The sequence below is a fragment of the Pisolithus orientalis genome (genome assembly GCF_024613125.1).
Source record: "Pisolithus orientalis strain OTSU chromosome Unknown F5J12scaffold_1, whole genome shotgun sequence".
Lineage (NCBI taxonomy): Eukaryota > Fungi > Basidiomycota > Agaricomycetes > Boletales > Pisolithaceae > Pisolithus > Pisolithus orientalis.
The window spans coordinates 1,666,105-1,683,699 of NW_026260782.1; the positions used below are offsets into that span (position 1 = coordinate 1,666,105).

A 17,595-nucleotide genomic window follows, 5' to 3' on the forward strand; every position below is an offset into this window, starting at 1 on the left:
GACCCCGGTCACCCCCAGACACATACACTAGTACTCCCGGGGTCTTACTGCCATACATCACATCCAAGCCCTGCTTTCAGCGTGTCGCGACGCTCTGTAATGACCCTCCTTTGCATTCTGCTGCTCTCCGTCCTGTCTACGTTCGTTTCGGCTCATAAGATTACTGTAGAGGCGTCCACGAAGGAGTGTTTTTTCGAGGACCTTCATCAGCATGACCAGGTCTGTTGCCACCGCGTTTCTGATGATGGCGCGTGGAGTCTTGACGAACCGACCAGATGACCGTCACATACCAAGTGGGGGAGGGTGGCCATTTGGATATTGATTTTTGGGTATGGGTCACTCCTGGTGCTCTGCTCTCAATGACTTACATGTTTGAATCTTGAGCTCACGGACCCGGAAGGAGACGTATTGGCTAAACAAATTCGACAAAGCACTGGTTCTGCGTCAATAACAGCAGAAAAGGATGGGCGCTATGAATACTGTTTCTCCAACCAGATGAGCACCATGGCTGACAAGCAGGTCAGGTATGTATTCCATCGTCACATAATTAGACTCTTGCATTTAATTTGTGCGTATCCTACAGTTTCAACGTCCACGGTATCATATATATCCCTGAAGAAGGTCGGTCGACTTCACTCCCTGTTGTATCCCCTAACAAAGTCCGCAGCGGACATCGTTGCACCTGTGGAGCGCGAAATTCGCTCGTTAGCCATAGGTTTACTGGCAGTCAAAGACGAACAAGAGTACATCGTTGTTCGGGAACGCAGGCACAGAGACACTGCAGAGTCTACGAACGACCGTGTGAAGTGGTGGTCTGTTCTGCAAGCTATTGTTTTATTCTCTGTTGTCGCATGGCAAATATACTACTTAAAAGTGAGTTCCGTGTACGAGATGATCCAAGAAGATTTTATTCACAGGATTGCTAGTCATTTTTCGAAGTGAAACGCATAATCTGATATAGTAATCGTATTTGGCACACGCATTGATACGTCGATGGCTCCACACTAGTTTATCAGAACGACCTGTCACTATCCATGCCTCCGACAAGGGATTGTCTCTCACCATTCGCACTCCAGCGACGTTGCCTTTGTGCACCACGATCAGCTACAGTCGATTTCCTCGTTTGTGTGGAAAACATGGGTACTTTGCGGTATGTATGTGCGTCCGGTGAACCGAAAGCTCTGCAAAATTACACGTATAGTATCAGGATAGTGTACTATGGACATATACGGTACGTGGCCGGTTATATCGATGACAGAAATGGACGACATGAAGAGGTATAACCGGCTTCCTTTACAACACGTAAAACAAAGACAGACATGAGGGTATAACGACGAGGGCAAAGCGATAGGATGCATGAAGATACGGGAATGGAGTAAAGTGAGGTGACAGAATACAATTCGAGGTCTAATGAGAGAAAAAAAAATCAGCAGTGAAGTCATCGCCATGATGGTTTCGAGGATTCTCATGCTAGAGTCTGCACTGATGCAGTCTGCATTGGTGGTCGGGATAGTCAAAGTAGCCGCAAAGGGGCTCGGGCCTTTTACCCTCAGTGACCTTGACGCATTTGCAAGTAAGGACAACCGCTTGGGCCGTTTCGCAGGTGAACGTCCAATGGTCTCCCCCTTACGTGGTCCACCTGATTCGCCCGCATCTTCGCCAGGTGGTGAAGGTTGAGGGATCATACTCGAGCGCCGACGTGTCTTCTCGTGCCTAACAGGGCCAATATTTGATCTTCGACGAGCGGTTTTGCTCGTGGGAGGCGCTAGCTTCGGGGCAGATGTTGGAAGGCGCCGTGTGGGGCTTGCACTACGGATCGCCTTTCTTGGGGATACAGAGTGTGGCAGCATTTGCGTCCTTCACTATTGGTCAGGCAATTCATACTGCGATCAGAAAGCGGGGACTGGGTGCCGTGCGGGAGAGGCGCTTTCATCTGCTTCCTGGAGGGAGCCAAGGAAACCCTGTCCGTTGGTTGGGAGAAACCCTGAATCAAGTCGGCTCGGCCGTGACCGCCTGCTCATGCTGGGTCTCAGATCCGAATTTGACTTGGCACCAGGAGGCTGACAGCGACCCGTGGATCGGAGCAGAGATGAAGCTAAGATTGAGGCTGTCATCGGTCCGCTCGTCTTCCCATTCACTTTCTGAACCAGCAACTGATTGACATCGCGGGATAATTTCAGAGTTGTCGACGGAAGTGACGGATAACAGTGGAATGCTCTTCTTCCCGCCATCATCAAGGTCGCCCTGACCCGCCTCATCTTTCCATTGAACAACTTTCCTTTCTCTATCCGATGCACGACGATACGGCTGCCCAATACTGGAACGTAATGACTTGCGAGGAGTTTTGTGGCTTCTTCTAGGGGGGGAAGCGATAGTATTATATGACAGTCGACGGTATGTCTTGGAAACTGGTTGGGATGCTTGGTCCGGCAGTGCGCGAGTAAACGGCCCGGGCGCAAACGCAGTCAATGGCCGATGTACCGCTCTGGGTATAAGCGGCCGTAGTCTGGCCAAGCAACGCGGCAAAAGCATCGTCGTTCTTCCCGGCAACACTCTTAAGTGACGCTGTCATCGCCCTCACTGTGCCCTCCAAGCCCTCACGGCCCTCCTCCACAGCGGTATGTAGTATCCGTGAAGCTTCCCCAAGAACGACATTGCATCGACCAACCATCCCTAGCAAGTTTACCAGAATGTCAGCTTGGGACTGGAAGGACTCCTTGACGGCATCCTTTTCGGCTTCTGCCCTGACACGCTCCATTTCGGCTTTGCGCCATATGGCATCAGCCTTCACATTCTCCATGCTAACGTCTGCCAGGTTGTCGGAACGACGCTCGCATACTGCGCGGAGAGTTGCTTCAAACATGTTGCGTGAGTTCTGAGAGCGGCTGAGCCGAACATTCAGTTGTGATTCTGATTTGACCGCTTGCTCTTGTGGGCCTGCGAGAGCTCGCAGAAGGGCACGCTCTGCTTCGAGATCGGACGATAGGGATGACTGGCTTTCGATCTCTGCTAGGCGAGCATTTATGGAGCAGTAGCGTGACTTCGGCCGCGCTGAGTTTTCCGGTACAGGAAGCACCGTCAATGATAGAAGCCCGTGCTTGCTCCATACGAGCTTGCATGTCCTTCTTCGCTCGTTCGACCTCTGCCTGAGCTTCGGCCTTCCGACGTTTGAGGACTTCGCTCTCTGCGCTGATCTTCCCAGCGAGTTTGGCTTTGAGTTCTGCTACTTCAATGTTGAGGCGGTTGATTGCTTCAACATATTGTCCTACATGCCGGTCGACGTTGACAACATTGCGCGTGATAACTCTTGTCTTTATTTTTGTCGCTCGTTCAGCATAAAGGAGAGTGTTGTGGGTATCGTCGAAGTGCTGTGAGGTGGGGGCGATACAAACGATCATGACAGTTTTGCAATTGCCTCCCAGCGAGAATTTGAGCAACCGTGTCAGCTTGCTATTGCGGTACGGTACGTGCCGAACGGCCCCCCCGCTCTCGCAGAGAGCATTGATACAGTTACCAAGGGCAAGTAAAGATTTGTTGATGTTGGCCCCTTCTACCATCCGCTGACCCATGTTGGAAGTGGCGGCGGCCCTCTCGCTGCCAGCTAAATCGATTATAGAGAGCGTTGCCATTGTACGTTGTTCTGACAACGCTGCAGTCCGGGGTGCTTGAGTGACATGTACTTGGAGAACGGCATGAGAGCGGGAAGAAGTTTCGTTCGCATGGGTGGGTGATTGTGTTCGACGGGAGTTACCCAGGAGAACAATCTGTTTGACATCTTCCGCGGAGGCTGGGTGATGCTCAACGAGGCCAATGACCCTGACGAACTTGTCCTCTCTTATTTGCAGACCACCTCGTGGGGTGGGTGTCCCAGGTTCCGCGAGAAGGTCACGAATCTCCTCGTTATAGATCTCCAAGAACGTCACCACCACTTCAGTGTTCCACTCGTCCTTACGATCTTCAATTCGTTGGAACAAGTCTGCCATGGCGAGGTAAATTACGCCTGGATCTGCTTCGGCCCCGCTGATCGTGTGGGTCTTGCCGCATCCAGTGGCCTGTAATGGGAGTTGGTCACAAGAGCGGGCAAAGGGATCCGGAAAACCTTACGCCATATGCAAACACAGTGGCATTATAACCGTCAAGTAGTCCGTTGAGTAGGGGCTTAGCGGTGGCAGCGTACACCTCCTCTTGCCGAGCTTCGCCGTCAAAGACTCTATCAAACATGAATCTCTTGTCCTTGTATCGTTTTGTACCCGGGGGAGCAAAGCCGCGTTCCACAAACGAACGCGCCCTGTCGGGGTCCACGGGATCGAAGGTGAGGATACGATCGTCGATGATTTGGACAATCTCTCGCAAGGGGGCTGTTGCGGTGACCGGTCTAACGTGTGTTGCGAGAGTTCCATCTCCGCGTATTGTGGTGTCATAGCACGGTTCGGGCAGTCTGGCAGCCTCCCATGCTGTGGGGGGGCGTAGGCGGACTACGAAAGGTAGTCGATAACTGAATGCCGAGAAAGAGCTATGGGAGTGCATACCTGCGACAGTGATTGATCCAGCAACGACCATTGCTTGTAGCCAGCGGCTGTAGTATATAATATATAGATGTTGCTTCCGTGGACTTTAGTTCTTGATTGGTACTGAGGAACAGTGGGACCGAACGCAACTCCAATCCAAAAGTCAACGTCAAACACGAGGCGCGTCCACCGAGTCAGTCACGTGATCGTGCTATGCTCCATATCTATCCCTTCTCGCCGTTAACTCGCGTAAAGTCAAGTCGACCATGTCCGCTCCCACCGAGGTAACCGTCGAGTCACCCGCAGACTTTCACGTCCATCTGCGTGAAGGAGAGCTATCTGAGGTAGTTACTCCGCAAGTTCGCACAGGTGGATTTGATCTGGCTTATGTTATGGCAAGCGATCTCCCGTTGATGGGCCCCATCGTCCTAACGTGAATGGCAGCCTAATCTCAGGCCTCCGATCACGAAGACGGAACAGGCTGTTGCATACAGAGAACGGCTAAAGGCTATCGATAGCAGTGTCGACTACCTAATGTCACTCTATCTATCACCGGATCTGACTCCGGAGGAGGTAAGGAAGGCGAAGGAAGCTGGGATCGCTGGCGTCAAATCCTATCCCAGAGGCGTGACTACCAATTCTGATGGTGGTATCGAATCGTACGAAATCTACTATCCCGTGTTCGAGGAGATGCAGAAGTGCGATCTGGTCTTGAACCTTCATGGAGAAGTGCCATCAGATGCTGCTTCAGTAAGCAGGCAGTGAAACTTTTGTTCCCATCATTAAAACAGAGGTTCAGAATACCTGCGTGCTTAATGCCGAAAACGCATTCCTTCCACACCTGAAAAAGCTCCACGACACGTTTCCAAAGCTGCGAATTGTACTCGAGCATGCTACGACTCGGGCTGCGGTCGACATGGTTAAATCGCTTGGTGACACAGTAGCCTGCACTATCACTGCGCACCACCTGGCCATGACGGTCGATGACTGGGCTGGGCAGTCATGGAACTATTGCAAACCTGTGGCAAAGTACCCCAGTGACCGCCAAGCTTTGCAAGAGGTTGTTCGTCAAGGTTGAAATAACTGATCCGTCCCACGACCTGTACACTGATGTCACTACTGGCAGGTCATCCCAAGTTCTTTCTGGGTTCAGACTCAGCGCCACACCCTGCAAGCACCAAGTCCGTAGCGACGCCCTCTCAGCCATGCGCCGCGGGAGTGTATACGTCTCCGATCTTGTTGCCATTTGTTGCTCATACACTGGAGTCGTTCGGCGCCCTCGATAGACTACAAGGTTTTGTTAGTGATTACGGGCGAGCCTTCTACAGACGGCCGGCAGGTGCGAATGCCCGCAGGATCGTTCTCAGAAGGGTACAGGGAATTAGGGTAGAGGACACATGGCCATTAGGCGGTGACCGGGTGGTCCCCTTCTGGACTGGAAAGGAGATTGGGTGGGAGATCGGTGATGTGTGTCACTGTTGAAACGCTGATGTGATGGTGGTGACGACCATCCTTGATGGGGCAGTGAAGAGAGAGAACGCCGACAGGGGGAGCCGTCTCTGTTGTACTAGCTTGGTGGCAGTTCTGTAATACCACCATTTACTCAACAATGCAGTGTCTTCGCTGCCAGTGGAAGCGATTATACTCCCTGGGCGTTGTTTTTTTTTTTCCACCCCTTTCTTTTTCGCTACAGCCCAGTGAGAGTAGAAGGCGGTGTTGAATGATCATCGCGCCCCAGTGGCACTGACTGGTTGTCAGTCGCTCTAGTGGTCCTGCCCCTGACAAGGTTTTCCGTGCAACGGCTGCGTTCATGTGAGGTCAGAGCTACTGCCATACATCTACCGCAGGTCGTTCCTTTCCAACTGTCCACAATGCATTCCATCGTGGACCACCGCATTCCCGTTGCAAACACCGTACACGGGGCCGCTGCGTATGGTGCGAAGGCCATCCATTCTAACCCACGCGAGCTTGCCAACTAACCAGTTGTCCGAATTCCTCACAGCAGCCAGCCATTCTTCGATTCATTCTGACACCGCCAGCCGGGACACGGACACGGACACGGATGACGTCCTGTCCTACTACCGGTCTACCCGGGACGCTGCCTCGTCGAATGTGGCTACTACTCCACGAGCAGGTGCGCAGTCTCGTCACAATTCCAATACTTCGACTTCGACTTCGACGTACTCGTCCGACTACTCCGTCGCGTCAGCTGCAGACAACCTTTCCACGTCCACCGATATCCACACTATCCAGCCATGCGTAGAACCGCCCTCCGCAGTTAGCGCGCGTCGCCGACCTAGTATACCCACGCAGGGAGGCAATGATAGAAGACGTCTTGCAATCGTGGAACATGACGCAAATGATCAAGATTCGAGTCACAGGCAAACGTCCGACTCGGTTGGTTCTCGCCATCGTGCTACTCACTCCAGTAGTGGTCTTGCATTGGTTGCACCGCCAGACGCGTCGCCCCGAAGCTACTCAGCTTTGCCATCTTACAGAGCCAGTTTACCGCAGGATGGTCAGTCTGTGCCAAGCTCAAGAAGCCACACACGGTCGTCATCGGAGGCAGTCAGAGCTTCGAACAAAGCCATGGGCCATGTTCCTCGTAAGTCCTCGCGTGAGGTGGCAATCGTTGGCACCGCCGCTGGCTTCCCTGAGGGGACTGCATCGGATCTACAGCAATGGTCTAAATTTTCTCCCCACTTGGACGCACTCAAGCCTCCATTATTCCAAATGCCGCAGTCGAGGTCGCCGTCACCCGGGACTTCTGAGGTCTCGGACTGCAGTAGTTCTGCATACCGCGCACGGCAAAGGAAGGATGCTATTACACTCGGTGTCAGCCCTATCAAGGAACTTAAAGAAGGCTCAACCCCTGTGGTCACTCCAAACATAGGAGACTCCAAGCATATAAGTGATCGTGTTGCAGGCCCAATTATCATCAATCTCTTCCCTGAGTCCCCGTCACCGAGCCCAAGGTCTACAAGCCAACGGTCCACGTCTCAACAGTCCACTGCTTCTAGCGTCATATTTTCTGATCCATTCTCACCATCAACCGCTCCCACCTCTCCTGCTTCAGACATGTTACCATACCTTCATTACCAGCCCGGTATTCATGCAACTGCTGGACCCCTCCCTCCGCCTCCAATGGCCCTCTATAACATCGATCCAACGGCCCCTCCTCCCCCTCGACCTCCCAGGCAATACCCTATCCGTCGCAGAGGCGACATGGAAGCCATCAAGGAGGCCTTGCAACTTCCTCGCCACGTTTCGGCTGCTCTCAAAGCAAAGTCGTCTTCGGCGGCGTCAAGTCCCAAGTCGGAAGCGACTGAGTCCTATGGGTCCCCAGCTTTCTTCTGTTAAAGAACTGCCATCTTACAAGAACGTAGAGGCTGCTAGGTCAGTTCTCGCATGTTCGATCCAAGTACAAGCCTTACCCTCACCTACATGTAGCATGGCAGAGAGCACTGATTCACTCCCCAAGCCAATTCACACTCGCGAGGGCGCTTTTCCGCCCTCAAGGTTGTGCACACTTGACGGAGGAGATGCGGCAACTCGTGTGGACAGTGTTACTCTGCCTGTGTCCCAGTCCGATTCCATGGATGATCTTATGGCTACAATCGGACTTGCCATAGATGACATGGGGATCATTAACTCTGATGACGTGCCCCCGCCAACTATTGTTGAGCCTCCCCGAAATCACGAGGGGCACAATGGAAGGCAAGGTCTTGAATTACGGGGAAAAGAGCAGGCAAGATACAGCGTCGGAACGGAGGCGTCCAGAGCTGACCACTCGCCATCTCAATCCGAAGAGAACACAAGCAGAAGTTCGCCCCTTGACAAGGTGTTACCACCGGTTCCTGCAGCGGGGGATGACCTGAACGTAGACGTGAAGATCAAGAGCATGATCCAAAAGCGTTTCTCTACGCTCCCACGCACTCCATCACTGATCTCACTTAATCGGCACTCTGCCACGAGCAAGCAGTCCACCGGCAGTCCACCACTCTCGGTGGATCGTCCCATTTTGCTGGCCAGACCCCCTGTGCGCAGAATAAAATCCGCTTCTCCTTCAGCAATGTATTTCTCGGACGTCCTTGTTAAGAAGACTGCGTTAGAACGGTCCATAGGATATGCTCGCAAAATCAACGAACTGTATCACTACGACTGCGGTTTGAGCGGTTGGATGGCTGAAGTTAGGTGTAGAGGTATGACTCCGTAGTGTCCTTCCGCGTAAATTGGCTGATAAAATCATTATCAGCCACCCGCCCGCAGTCGACCTGGGAAACGCACTGTACTGAATAGTGAGAGGCCCCTTGCTCCCTCAACATTTGCTCCGCCCGTCGAGCGACGTCATGTCTCGCAATCGTCTACTGATTCTGGTGTCACCTTTCCGAGACGACCAGATGCTTATTCTGCCACAGATCTGTCTTCGCGAGTAGCGGGTGATGGCAGTCCTCCCAACGCTCCTCCGCCTCTCCCCTACCCCGCATTAGCTGCTGCGCCACGCAATGGACCTTCAAGGGCATCCACAATCATTGTAACATCCTCCTCGTCCTCTTCTTCCACGAAATCTCCTGGAGGGTTCTTCTCAGCACTTGGTCGCAAGACCAGTCTGAAAAAGGAACATAGCCTCAATACCCCGTCGTCACCTGTGAGGACTTTGCTTACAAAGAGTCCTCCGAAGGTTGAGCCAACCCCCCGGCCCGTTAACGTCGCACCAGTGACGCCTTCTATACCCGGTGGGCCACGTGCGCCTCCCAATCGTGTGCAACGATCCCAAACTATCATACTCACTCCGCAACCACCCCCAAACAACACAATACCTCAACGTTCTAGTACGACAGGGCGCAGACCTTCGCTGTTTGGTGGTCGCGGAAGTAACAGTAACCCCGAAAAGCAGTCTAACGCTACATCAGAAATTGACTTCAATCGACAACTCGACAGACTTGCTGCACTACTACCCAGAGCGAACAAGAGCCTCCTTGCTACCTATTTGCGTCACACTGGTCAGGATATGCTGGCTCTTGGACAGTACATAGAGGATGACAAGAATGGCACTTATCGCTACGATTCAGCTTGACCTTGGTAATACATGTTGGTTTCTGGCTCGCTCACATTTAGATACCTAGCTGTGCACTATTTGCTTATTTCTATTGGGTTTGAGTTCGTACGATACATGTACCATTCTTTAACATGCCTTCCCATGGACTTCTCAGCTGGATGCAATATAAAACTTGCGCGATTCACTCTGGAGAAGAACGTGGAAGGGGCGTGTCACCTTGTGAACCCACGTTTTGCTGCAGTGTTGAAGGCTGCGTCTGGGGTTAGAAGACACGCAGTGGATACCTTGGATGACGGACGTCGTTGCTGTACCGGTTCACTTCTGCCTGAGCTCGCGCCCCATGCATTCGCACTGGGAGCTACGCCACACCTTCCCCGATTGTGATTAGGTAGAAGCAAATTTTCTACTTCGTTGGCGCTCTCGGACTGATCGGAAATAGAGTTTGCCCTGAAGGAACGGTCAGCAGCATTCAGGCGCTGGGGACCCGCCAACGGGGGTGCGCGAGCCCGGTTACTTGACCATGGGTAAGCTGGCTGTCCCCCGAAGTTCATCGGGACCGTGCGGTTGTTGAGCGGGGTACGCTGGATCTAAACGAAAGGATCAGTTTCGTTCGGGGGATGGCAAAAAGTATTACACCATTAGCCTCCATTCCACCCACCACCGCGCCAACGTCACCTAGCGGCTGCCTTTGAACTGAGATGTTGTCGAGCGGTGTGCGATTGGGAGCGTTGACACCTGAAGCGACCGCGCGGGTGGTATTATCCGGGCCTAGTAATGCCTTTCTTTTCACTTTGTCGAGTTGAGCCTGCGTGTGCGTTGTCATAGCCTGGTGAATAAGAGACTAAACGCCTTTAACTTTAAGCCTCTGATATTCCTTCTCCCTTTCGCGTGAGGTATCTTGCAGCTCGCGTACCTTCCGGCGTTCAAGTTCGAGGTCACGCTCCAGCTCTAACATGTAAACCAGCGAGGCACCGGTTATTTTAAACGGTTTTCACCTGTGATTTTATCTCCTAGAAGACGGATCTCCCCATTTGCTACTCACCATGTCGGGGTGGATGTGTGTAGGAGTCGAGGCAACCTTACCTTCCCTGATCACGTTCTCCAGTTGTTTCTGCAACTGCGCATTTCTGTCATTTAGGTTGCGGGAGACTGCCTGCTGGAAAGAGCTGGCCAGCAAATGCACACAACGTCCACCGTTTTAACTATGGACACTCTACCTTTCTTGATGTATTTGGTATTGCCAAAATGAAAGCGCTCTGCATTTGAGGTCAGTAACAGAGATGGCGTCCAAGTCGACAAGACAGCAAACCGGCTACAAATTTCCATGATGATGGAAGGGCTAAGTCCCGAAAGCACGGACTGGCGGGAAAAGGATTGGTAACTATGGACGGTCCAAGGATATCATGCATATACGCACCGTCTTGTAGTCATCCGTGGGATGCAGAGAGCATACCTGTCTTCTTTTTGAGCGTACAAGGCAACATCACAGGTGTTCAGATTATTACCACAACATCGTCGCTAATCAGCGGCCAGGAGATTCAACCTCGGATCCTATGTTAGACAACTGAGGATTGCTTACGGCTCAGTAAGAGAAGATTCGCAGGCTGGGAGAATCAGCAGGGTGTGTATGAGGGAGATGGAGACCATCCTACCCGGACAGAGGCGGGAGGCATTGAATAATTCGTTGGCGCATTCAACTAACTCCGATCAACTGGTGTTTTATGCATATGCCTGGCAATCTCACCGCAAAATATGTGGGAACCTGGCGCAACATTAATCGTTGAGCCGCTCAATTCACCAGTGAACGTTTTAACGGCGGGACGTACATGTTGTCTAGCATCGCCGAGGTCGCATCATTTGGTAGACGGGGATTCAGCAAGCGAAGTTTCTCTGCCTGATTAGAAGAAAAAAAAGGCAAGCTCACCACGACTGCCTTGTCAATCAAGGGCTTTCGGCAATTCAGATGGTTGCACTTCAAGTCCGTGTCCATTCCTCCAGCGCGGCACGCAGCTCTTACCGTGAAACCATCAGGGGCCCGGCGGCGGGCAAGTTCAAATTTAGGGCACAGCCACACGACGGTCAACTCCGAATGTCACACACCCATCAGTTTTTGCCAAACGACCTTTATTCAAAGGCGATTCCGTGTTCGAGAGTTATCCAGTTCAGAGTAGTCATAACAAGTCTATGAAACAAGTCCGGTACAAAGCAAGAAAAATGTATGACAGCGATCAATGGTATGGTCAGTAAACGTCCTTGTCGTCAAACGGAACACGAATGCAATAATTAATAATATTCGGGGGAATCGATGGATATTAGGGTCTCCAGACAGTGCGCCGCGCCGGAGTGTTAGGTATGGTAGAACGAGGGCGGTGAGTAGGTGGCTTCGAAGGTGTGACCGGCCGAATTGAGGTTGCATCTGGAGCAGCACGCCTCAAAAATTGCAGCGGGGCCAACGGCGATCCTGACGAAGGTGTAGATTTCACCGAATGTGGACTATGACCGCTTGGAGTCGAGAGAATGAATGACGGGATCGGATTACAGCGGGGTTCTGGGGTACGAGGGGGAGAAGTGATAATCTCGGGAGCTTCCAATAATGTCGCGGAACTGATCCACCTTTCTTCTCGAATTCCAAGGCGGGGTGATCCAAGGCGACTAGGGGACTCGGGGGGCATAATCCGGAACACGTCTGCAAAGTGATCTTTGATAAATCTACGCAAGCTATGAGAATGTGGTCTTAAATCGATCCCTAAAACGTACTTCGAAAGTTCCTGCCATCCACCGCCAACACGCACCATAACCGTTTGAGATCGTAATATACGACAAAAGCATAGCTTCGGCTCTTGATCTCCGATCCAGTACTTGCCACTCTGGTCTTGCCAAGTGTCCGCAACAACCTCTACGTTGATGTTGACAGGTAGTTTGTTTACTACGTCGCCAACAGCAACATCGAGCTTACTTTGGGGATTGGCGACATAAGCTTTTTTGGGAGCAGGCTGCGTTTTTCGGGGCGGGGTTTGTATTCTGTTAGATGATGGAAACGACTGTCTAGGAGCGCGAGACCACGTAGACATTGATGACGACGAGCGGTGGTGAGTTGATCTAGAATTACTTGAAAGTTCCGAAGGGGTTGGCGAAGCCCGAGATCTGGTTTGCGCTCTCGGCCGCGTACTGAGGGAAGGCTGCGGCGTTGGGGTGGGGGCATTAAAGGATAAGCTAGCAGTACGCTGGCGAGATGCGAACGTAGAGTTATAGAGGGAAGACGTAGTTGGCGTAGACCGTTGTCCTATGGGTCCAGAAACAGAGCGACTGCTCGATGTAGACAACATGGACAATTTGCTGGAGGGCCGGCGGCCGGTATCGGATGACCCCGATACAGCGCGCCTTGACGATGGAAGGTTGGGTGTAAGGAAACTGTTTCTTGGGGTACCTTTCACAGAGAGACTCGAGTACCCACTCGCCTTCCTCTGATGACTGCTTGGACCGCTCTTGGGGGTGCTGACCGCCGAGTGCGAGCTGCGATTGGATACGCTACTATTCCTACTGGTGCTAAGCACACTAGAAGGTCGTGATTTTCTTCCATTGATACGGTCATTAGCCATCTCCTCTAATTCCGTCCAAGTTTGCCGAACACGGTCATGTTCGGCCACGGCGCGGGTATCATCGTTTACCGGTTCAAGGTAGGTGGTTACCTGTGTAACACCACGTCTCGTGAAACCGATGCGAGCACTCAATTGCTCCTCTGGTGGAAGATGAGGGTTGGAGATATGCGGGCTCGATAGAGGTCCAGCTGGAGGGGACGGATAACTGTCGATGTGTTCCAGAAGATCGCTTAAGGAGTTGTCAGCACGGTTGGCGGCGTCAGCCAAGTCTGCAAGTTGGCGAATGCGCTGCAGAAGTTCCTCAGAAGCTTCGACCTCGGTCCTGAGGGAGCGAAGCTCTAAATCTGAAATGGGAGAAGTACAGCGTGTAGGGAGTTCAGCAGCTTCGGATAGGATAGATGCGAATCGAGCGTTCATCTTTCCGTATTGTTCTAATGTGGGTAATCGAAGAGAGGAGGCGTTTGTTGCTGGTGGTCTTGCAACCTCGTTGATGCCGATCGACCGAAGACGCTTCCTCAACGAAACGATCCGAGTATACAATTCATCCGTCCTGTCAGCCTTGGTAGGTGACAATGAAGGCACCACTGACGGGCCGAAAACATCTGGAACGTAGGTCAGTTTACTACAAAGAAAGACAAGCCGTCGACAGTTGCTAACCTTCGTCGTCGCAGATTGAAGAGAAAGGTGTCTTCTTGGGAGAAGAGGTCTGGTGAACCCTGCTTTGAAGACCATGGTCCATCGTGTCGCGCAGAACTTTCTCGTTTTCAGAGTCGAGGGACATGGAGAGATCGGGTTCTTGGAACTGATTCGATGGACCGCCTTCGTTCCTGGTAAAGCCCTCTACGGCCGTCTTCTCAGAAGCAAGTCGCTCTCCAGCGTCTTTCTCCGTCCGTCCGTGAGCCGCTTGCTCTTGGGCTTCTATCTTCGCCTCCTCATCGGCGGGTCGCCCGTGGGCCTGCCCCTCGGCGCTCTCACGGGCGAGCTGCTCTTGAGCCAATCGTTCGTGCACCTTCCGTTCCTCCTCCAGGCGGCGTTCCTCCAGGATTCTCGCCTGTTCGGCAAGACGCTCCTTCTCCTCTCGCTCGTGTTGTCGTCTCTCTTCTGCTTCTCTTTCTCTTTGCACGCGGATGGCCTCAAGCCTTCGAGTCTCCATAAGCAAGGACTCGGAGATTTCACCTAGCAATACCGCGGCGCGGTCTCCCCAGGTATTAACCTTGAGCTCGAGATCATCCACAGCACGCCTGCGAGACGTGAGCAACTGCTCGTGAGTAGCTCGCGGGCTGGAAACCATTTCCATCTGTCGAAGACAGTCCCTTATCAAGGAGAGCGAGCGGAAGAGGCGGGATCTGTGCCTGGAAGCATGGCGTTCGACATCCTGAGACAACATCTGTATTCGTTCAAGCTTTTCCTCCCCATGAGAAACCGAGGAGAGTGTTGATCGCAACTCTTCAAGTTCTCGATAAACCCCCCGGATATCCTCACTAGCAGAAGCGACCCCTGCATCAACAACCTTGGCCATACATACCAACTTCAAGTCGCCAGCTTTCCGGTCCAAACTTTCCAACTCTCCTGCCAGTCTCATCGTGAACGAATTACAGTCTGCGCGAACAGCGTCGTCCAGACTTCCAGGCGTGAAGGGGCAGTCGATCATCGGAGCCAACTCAGAGCCGACATAGATGTCGGTTAAGGAAGATTTCTTGCGGGGGAAGATTTTGGAGAACGTCTCGGAATAAGGGCCACGTGATACGAAATGTACTCGCTGCACAATCCCGTCGGTAAAAGCTCGAACGCCCTCGCGGAGTGAATCTGTATCTGCTTGAAGGTGTAATTGTTCCTCCGTCAAGGTGTCGTTTGATACATCGCCCGCCAAGATCTCTTCAATGGCAACGTCATAACGAATTCTCAGATCCTCTATTTTCACCTGCAAATCATGAACATCTTCCTGAATAGAGGCCATGGTAGAAGACTGTGATTGGATGGCCCCCACAAAGGGTATCATCTCTTTCAAATTGTCTAACCGCTCCATCAAATCCGTGGATGTTCGCACAAGGAAGTCGGACAGTGGTTGCTCCAGAGAACCGAATAGAGAAGAGAGAGGCTCCTCGATGTCGTGGGAGAGAGCATGTCGTATAGTTTCAATTCGAGAGGAAATGTCCGACAAAGTTGGACATGCAGAAGGGAGTTCTGCCTCTGGGGTTTTCGGTGTCAGGGGCTCCGTGATATCCATTCGTTGCGTCCAACGCTCCTTAACCATAATTTCAGCTAGATCTTGCTGAACATTCTGCAGTGACTTTTTGAGTTTGCCCATCATCGACCACACCCTCCTCGCGAGTCGGAGGCGACCGACACGAGTGTTTGTCTCACTGACAACTGCAAGAATCTCGTTGTGCGCAGTGAGAAGAGTATTAAGTGGAGTCGAGGCGTTTTGTTTAAACGTAGGATCGATACCAGGACGAGCTAGGTTGAGCAGAGCAAACTGGTACCTGTTAGTGAGCGTAGTGATAGTGGTTTTTGCCTGGTCCGCATCCTGGAATATTGAAGGGAGAAGAGTAAGGAAAGCGGCATGTGCTGTCGGTTCCAAGCAATAGCGCGTTGATAAATCCGGCGGAGAACCGTCCCCATCTGAGGCATCGACGCCATTTGAAAGTCTGTGGACGACAGAGCGGGACAGCAATAGTGATTCTTCTACGCGTTGTGAAAGGGTATCGATCTCCTTCACCGCTTCATAGCCCGCCCGATACTCTCTGGCAAGGGATTCGACCTTGGAGACAAGTTCTCTAGTGCTAAACAAATCTGAGGAAAGACTTTGGACGAGTTTTTCGTTGAAGGATTCCTGTTCCAGAAACAAAGAGTGCGTTGGACGGGGGAACAAGCTCGAGTCTAAAAACGGATTCCCACGTAGGGCAAGCCGCTTGACCAGCGTATCCGCGCGAGATATAAAACTGCCACTCTGACGGGGTGTCGGGTGGTAAAGCCTGGCCGTCTCTATCTCTTCCACGAGGTTCTGTGCTGCACTACGGTCCTTCACAGTCTCGACATAAAGTTCGTCGGCCCTGAACATAACATCAGCCTGAAATATGTTAGAGAGATGGTCTGCGATATTACTTTCGCCATTGAGTGACTATGCTCATAACGAACTTGCCTACGTCTTCCATGTCGTTGATGCCTTTCTCTTCGAGTTTGTCTTGTTCATCCAAAAGTTCTTCTGGTACCGGCTTACGGCTGTTTTCGATGAGCTTGTCTAGTGCCTTGCCTGCCGAGGCTATTCTCCCGTGCCGGAGAGAGGAGATTTTGCCAGCAATCTGAGCTGCGTCACGTGAGAGGAGTTCCGCGAGTTTGAAGCGTGCAGAACGAGAGAAGCCAGCACCGAATGTAGCAGATGTATCCGAAGCCATAGAAGCGACCGAACCGCGCCGCGCCGAAGGTTTCTCTTCGTGTTTTGTCATGACCTCATATATGGATGGTGACCACCTGGCACGGGTAACAAGGAAAGTTTCGATGTCGGCGAAAATCTTGCGAAGGTCTGACCATGCTGCAGTTCTTTGCTCTTCCCAGGTGAGTCGGACATCGAGGAGATCGAGGTTTTCAGAACGGTCGCGTAGGAGGTGGAGGAGTTTGTCTAACTCAAAAATGGTAGTGAGCGTAAGCTCGATTAGATCAGTGTCTTCTGGTGACAGGTGGCGCTGAGTGGCCGCTATGAGATCACGTCAGCCGGGCGAACGAAGACTGCAGTCGTAATGTCGCCTCGTACCCTTTGTGAATTTTCTAAGCTTCCTAAGCTCGCCAGAATCAAATATCTCGGTTTCCTTTTCAATCCTATCATGTTCAGCAAGCCACTCTTCCACCTGGTGGCGCGTGGGTAAACCGGGGATAACCTCGGCCGAACTTCGCAAGGCGTCAATGCCAACGAACACTTCAATGGGTGGAAGACTCTCCAAGAACTGGGTAGGAATGAAATGAGACCCAAATGCGAACGGAGCCACGCGATTCCTCACTTTAATTTTCTCCTTCTATCCATGCTTTCCGTTCGCTGAATGCCTGAAGCTCGATCACCTCGTGGGATTCCAGGGTCTCTTCTTCTGAAACTTTGGGGGTTACAAGCATCCTCAGAAATAGCAGGAGGGACTTCAGAGCCACCGAAGGCCTGATGGGAGATGACAGGAGGAAGCGTACCAGACGCTATGTCGGGTGTGGGGGCCAAAGTGTGCACGGCCTCAGTGTCGGAGCACATGGAGTCCTATAGAGAATGGAAGATTTGAGACTGCAAACGAAGTAATCAACCGCAACGATGCAGCATTTCCCGGGATGGTAGTAGTGTAGACTGCTCTCTCGGGCACGCTGCAAACCCGGCGCTGTCTTGCAGCCTGACTCCAACGAGGCAAATGATGGTCAAGGTTGCAACAGTATAGATTACCTAAGAATTCCCCGG

At 52.2% G+C, this 17,595-nt stretch overlaps 7 protein-coding genes across 7 annotated transcripts; 3 read left to right on the forward strand and 4 right to left on the reverse strand.

The window, feature by feature from the left end:
* The first annotated feature begins 65 nt into the window (after nt 1-65).
* F5J12DRAFT_793569 (COPII-coated vesicle protein) lies at nt 66-980 on the forward strand. The gene is made up of 5 exons (XM_051743981.1): nt 66-219; nt 276-329; nt 385-524; nt 584-621; nt 668-980. The coding sequence occupies exons 1-5, from the start codon at nt 100-102 to the stop codon at nt 940-942; spliced, it is 627 nt and encodes a 208-aa protein (XP_051605912.1). The 5' UTR covers nt 66-99; the 3' UTR covers nt 943-980.
* A 458-nt stretch (nt 981-1,438) lies between these two features.
* On the reverse strand, nt 1,439-4,560 carry F5J12DRAFT_918074 (P-loop containing nucleoside triphosphate hydrolase protein; the record flags this gene model as incomplete). The annotated part of the gene is given in 9 exon segments (XM_051749212.1): nt 1,439-1,464; nt 1,484-1,820; nt 1,905-2,028; nt 2,066-2,284; nt 2,306-2,485; nt 2,520-3,051; nt 3,077-4,052; nt 4,105-4,475; nt 4,530-4,560. The coding sequence occupies 9 exon segments, from the start codon at nt 4,558-4,560 to the stop codon at nt 1,439-1,441; spliced, it is 2,796 nt and encodes a 931-aa protein (XP_051605913.1).
* Nucleotides 4,561-4,762: 202 nt separating this feature from the next.
* On the forward strand, nt 4,763-6,147 carry F5J12DRAFT_793581 (Dihydroorotase). The gene is made up of 4 exons (XM_051743982.1): nt 4,763-4,903; nt 4,953-5,258; nt 5,308-5,581; nt 5,635-6,147. Exons 1-4 carry the CDS (start codon nt 4,775-4,777, stop codon nt 5,988-5,990), a joined length of 1,065 nt encoding a protein of 354 aa, XP_051605914.1. The 5' UTR covers nt 4,763-4,774; the 3' UTR covers nt 5,991-6,147.
* A 293-nt stretch (nt 6,148-6,440) lies between these two features.
* F5J12DRAFT_711113 (uncharacterized protein) lies at nt 6,441-9,585 on the forward strand (the record flags this gene model as incomplete). The annotated part of the gene is made up of 4 exons (XM_051740683.1): nt 6,441-7,280; nt 7,326-7,822; nt 7,905-8,723; nt 8,778-9,585. 4 exons carry the CDS (start codon nt 6,441-6,443, stop codon nt 9,583-9,585), a joined length of 2,964 nt encoding a protein of 987 aa, XP_051605915.1.
* Nucleotides 9,586-9,941: 356 nt separating this feature from the next.
* Nucleotides 9,942-10,516, reverse strand: F5J12DRAFT_694004 (uncharacterized protein; the record flags this gene model as incomplete). The annotated part of the gene is made up of 3 exons (XM_051740415.1): nt 9,942-10,154; nt 10,202-10,372; nt 10,424-10,516. Coding segments are annotated over 3 exons (477 nt in total), but the record flags the coding sequence as incomplete, so codon positions are not given.
* A 54-nt stretch (nt 10,517-10,570) lies between these two features.
* On the reverse strand, nt 10,571-11,557 carry F5J12DRAFT_710283 (uncharacterized protein; the record flags this gene model as incomplete). Its single annotated transcript, XM_051740637.1, has 8 exons — nt 10,571-10,733; nt 10,785-10,823; nt 10,877-10,926; nt 10,985-11,020; nt 11,073-11,085; nt 11,147-11,171; nt 11,220-11,268; nt 11,492-11,557. The coding sequence occupies 8 exons, from the start codon at nt 11,555-11,557 to the stop codon at nt 10,571-10,573; spliced, it is 441 nt and encodes a 146-aa protein (XP_051605917.1).
* A 139-nt stretch (nt 11,558-11,696) lies between these two features.
* On the reverse strand, nt 11,697-17,578 carry F5J12DRAFT_793609 (uncharacterized protein). The gene is made up of 6 exons (XM_051743983.1): nt 17,293-17,578; nt 16,918-17,107; nt 16,272-16,860; nt 13,824-16,219; nt 12,325-13,768; nt 11,697-12,276 (listed from the first exon to the last, which is right to left on the reverse strand). Exons 1-6 carry the CDS (start codon nt 17,395-17,397, stop codon nt 11,880-11,882), a joined length of 5,121 nt encoding a protein of 1,706 aa, XP_051605918.1. The 5' UTR covers nt 17,398-17,578; the 3' UTR covers nt 11,697-11,879.
* Between the last annotated feature and the right edge of the window lie 17 nt (nt 17,579-17,595).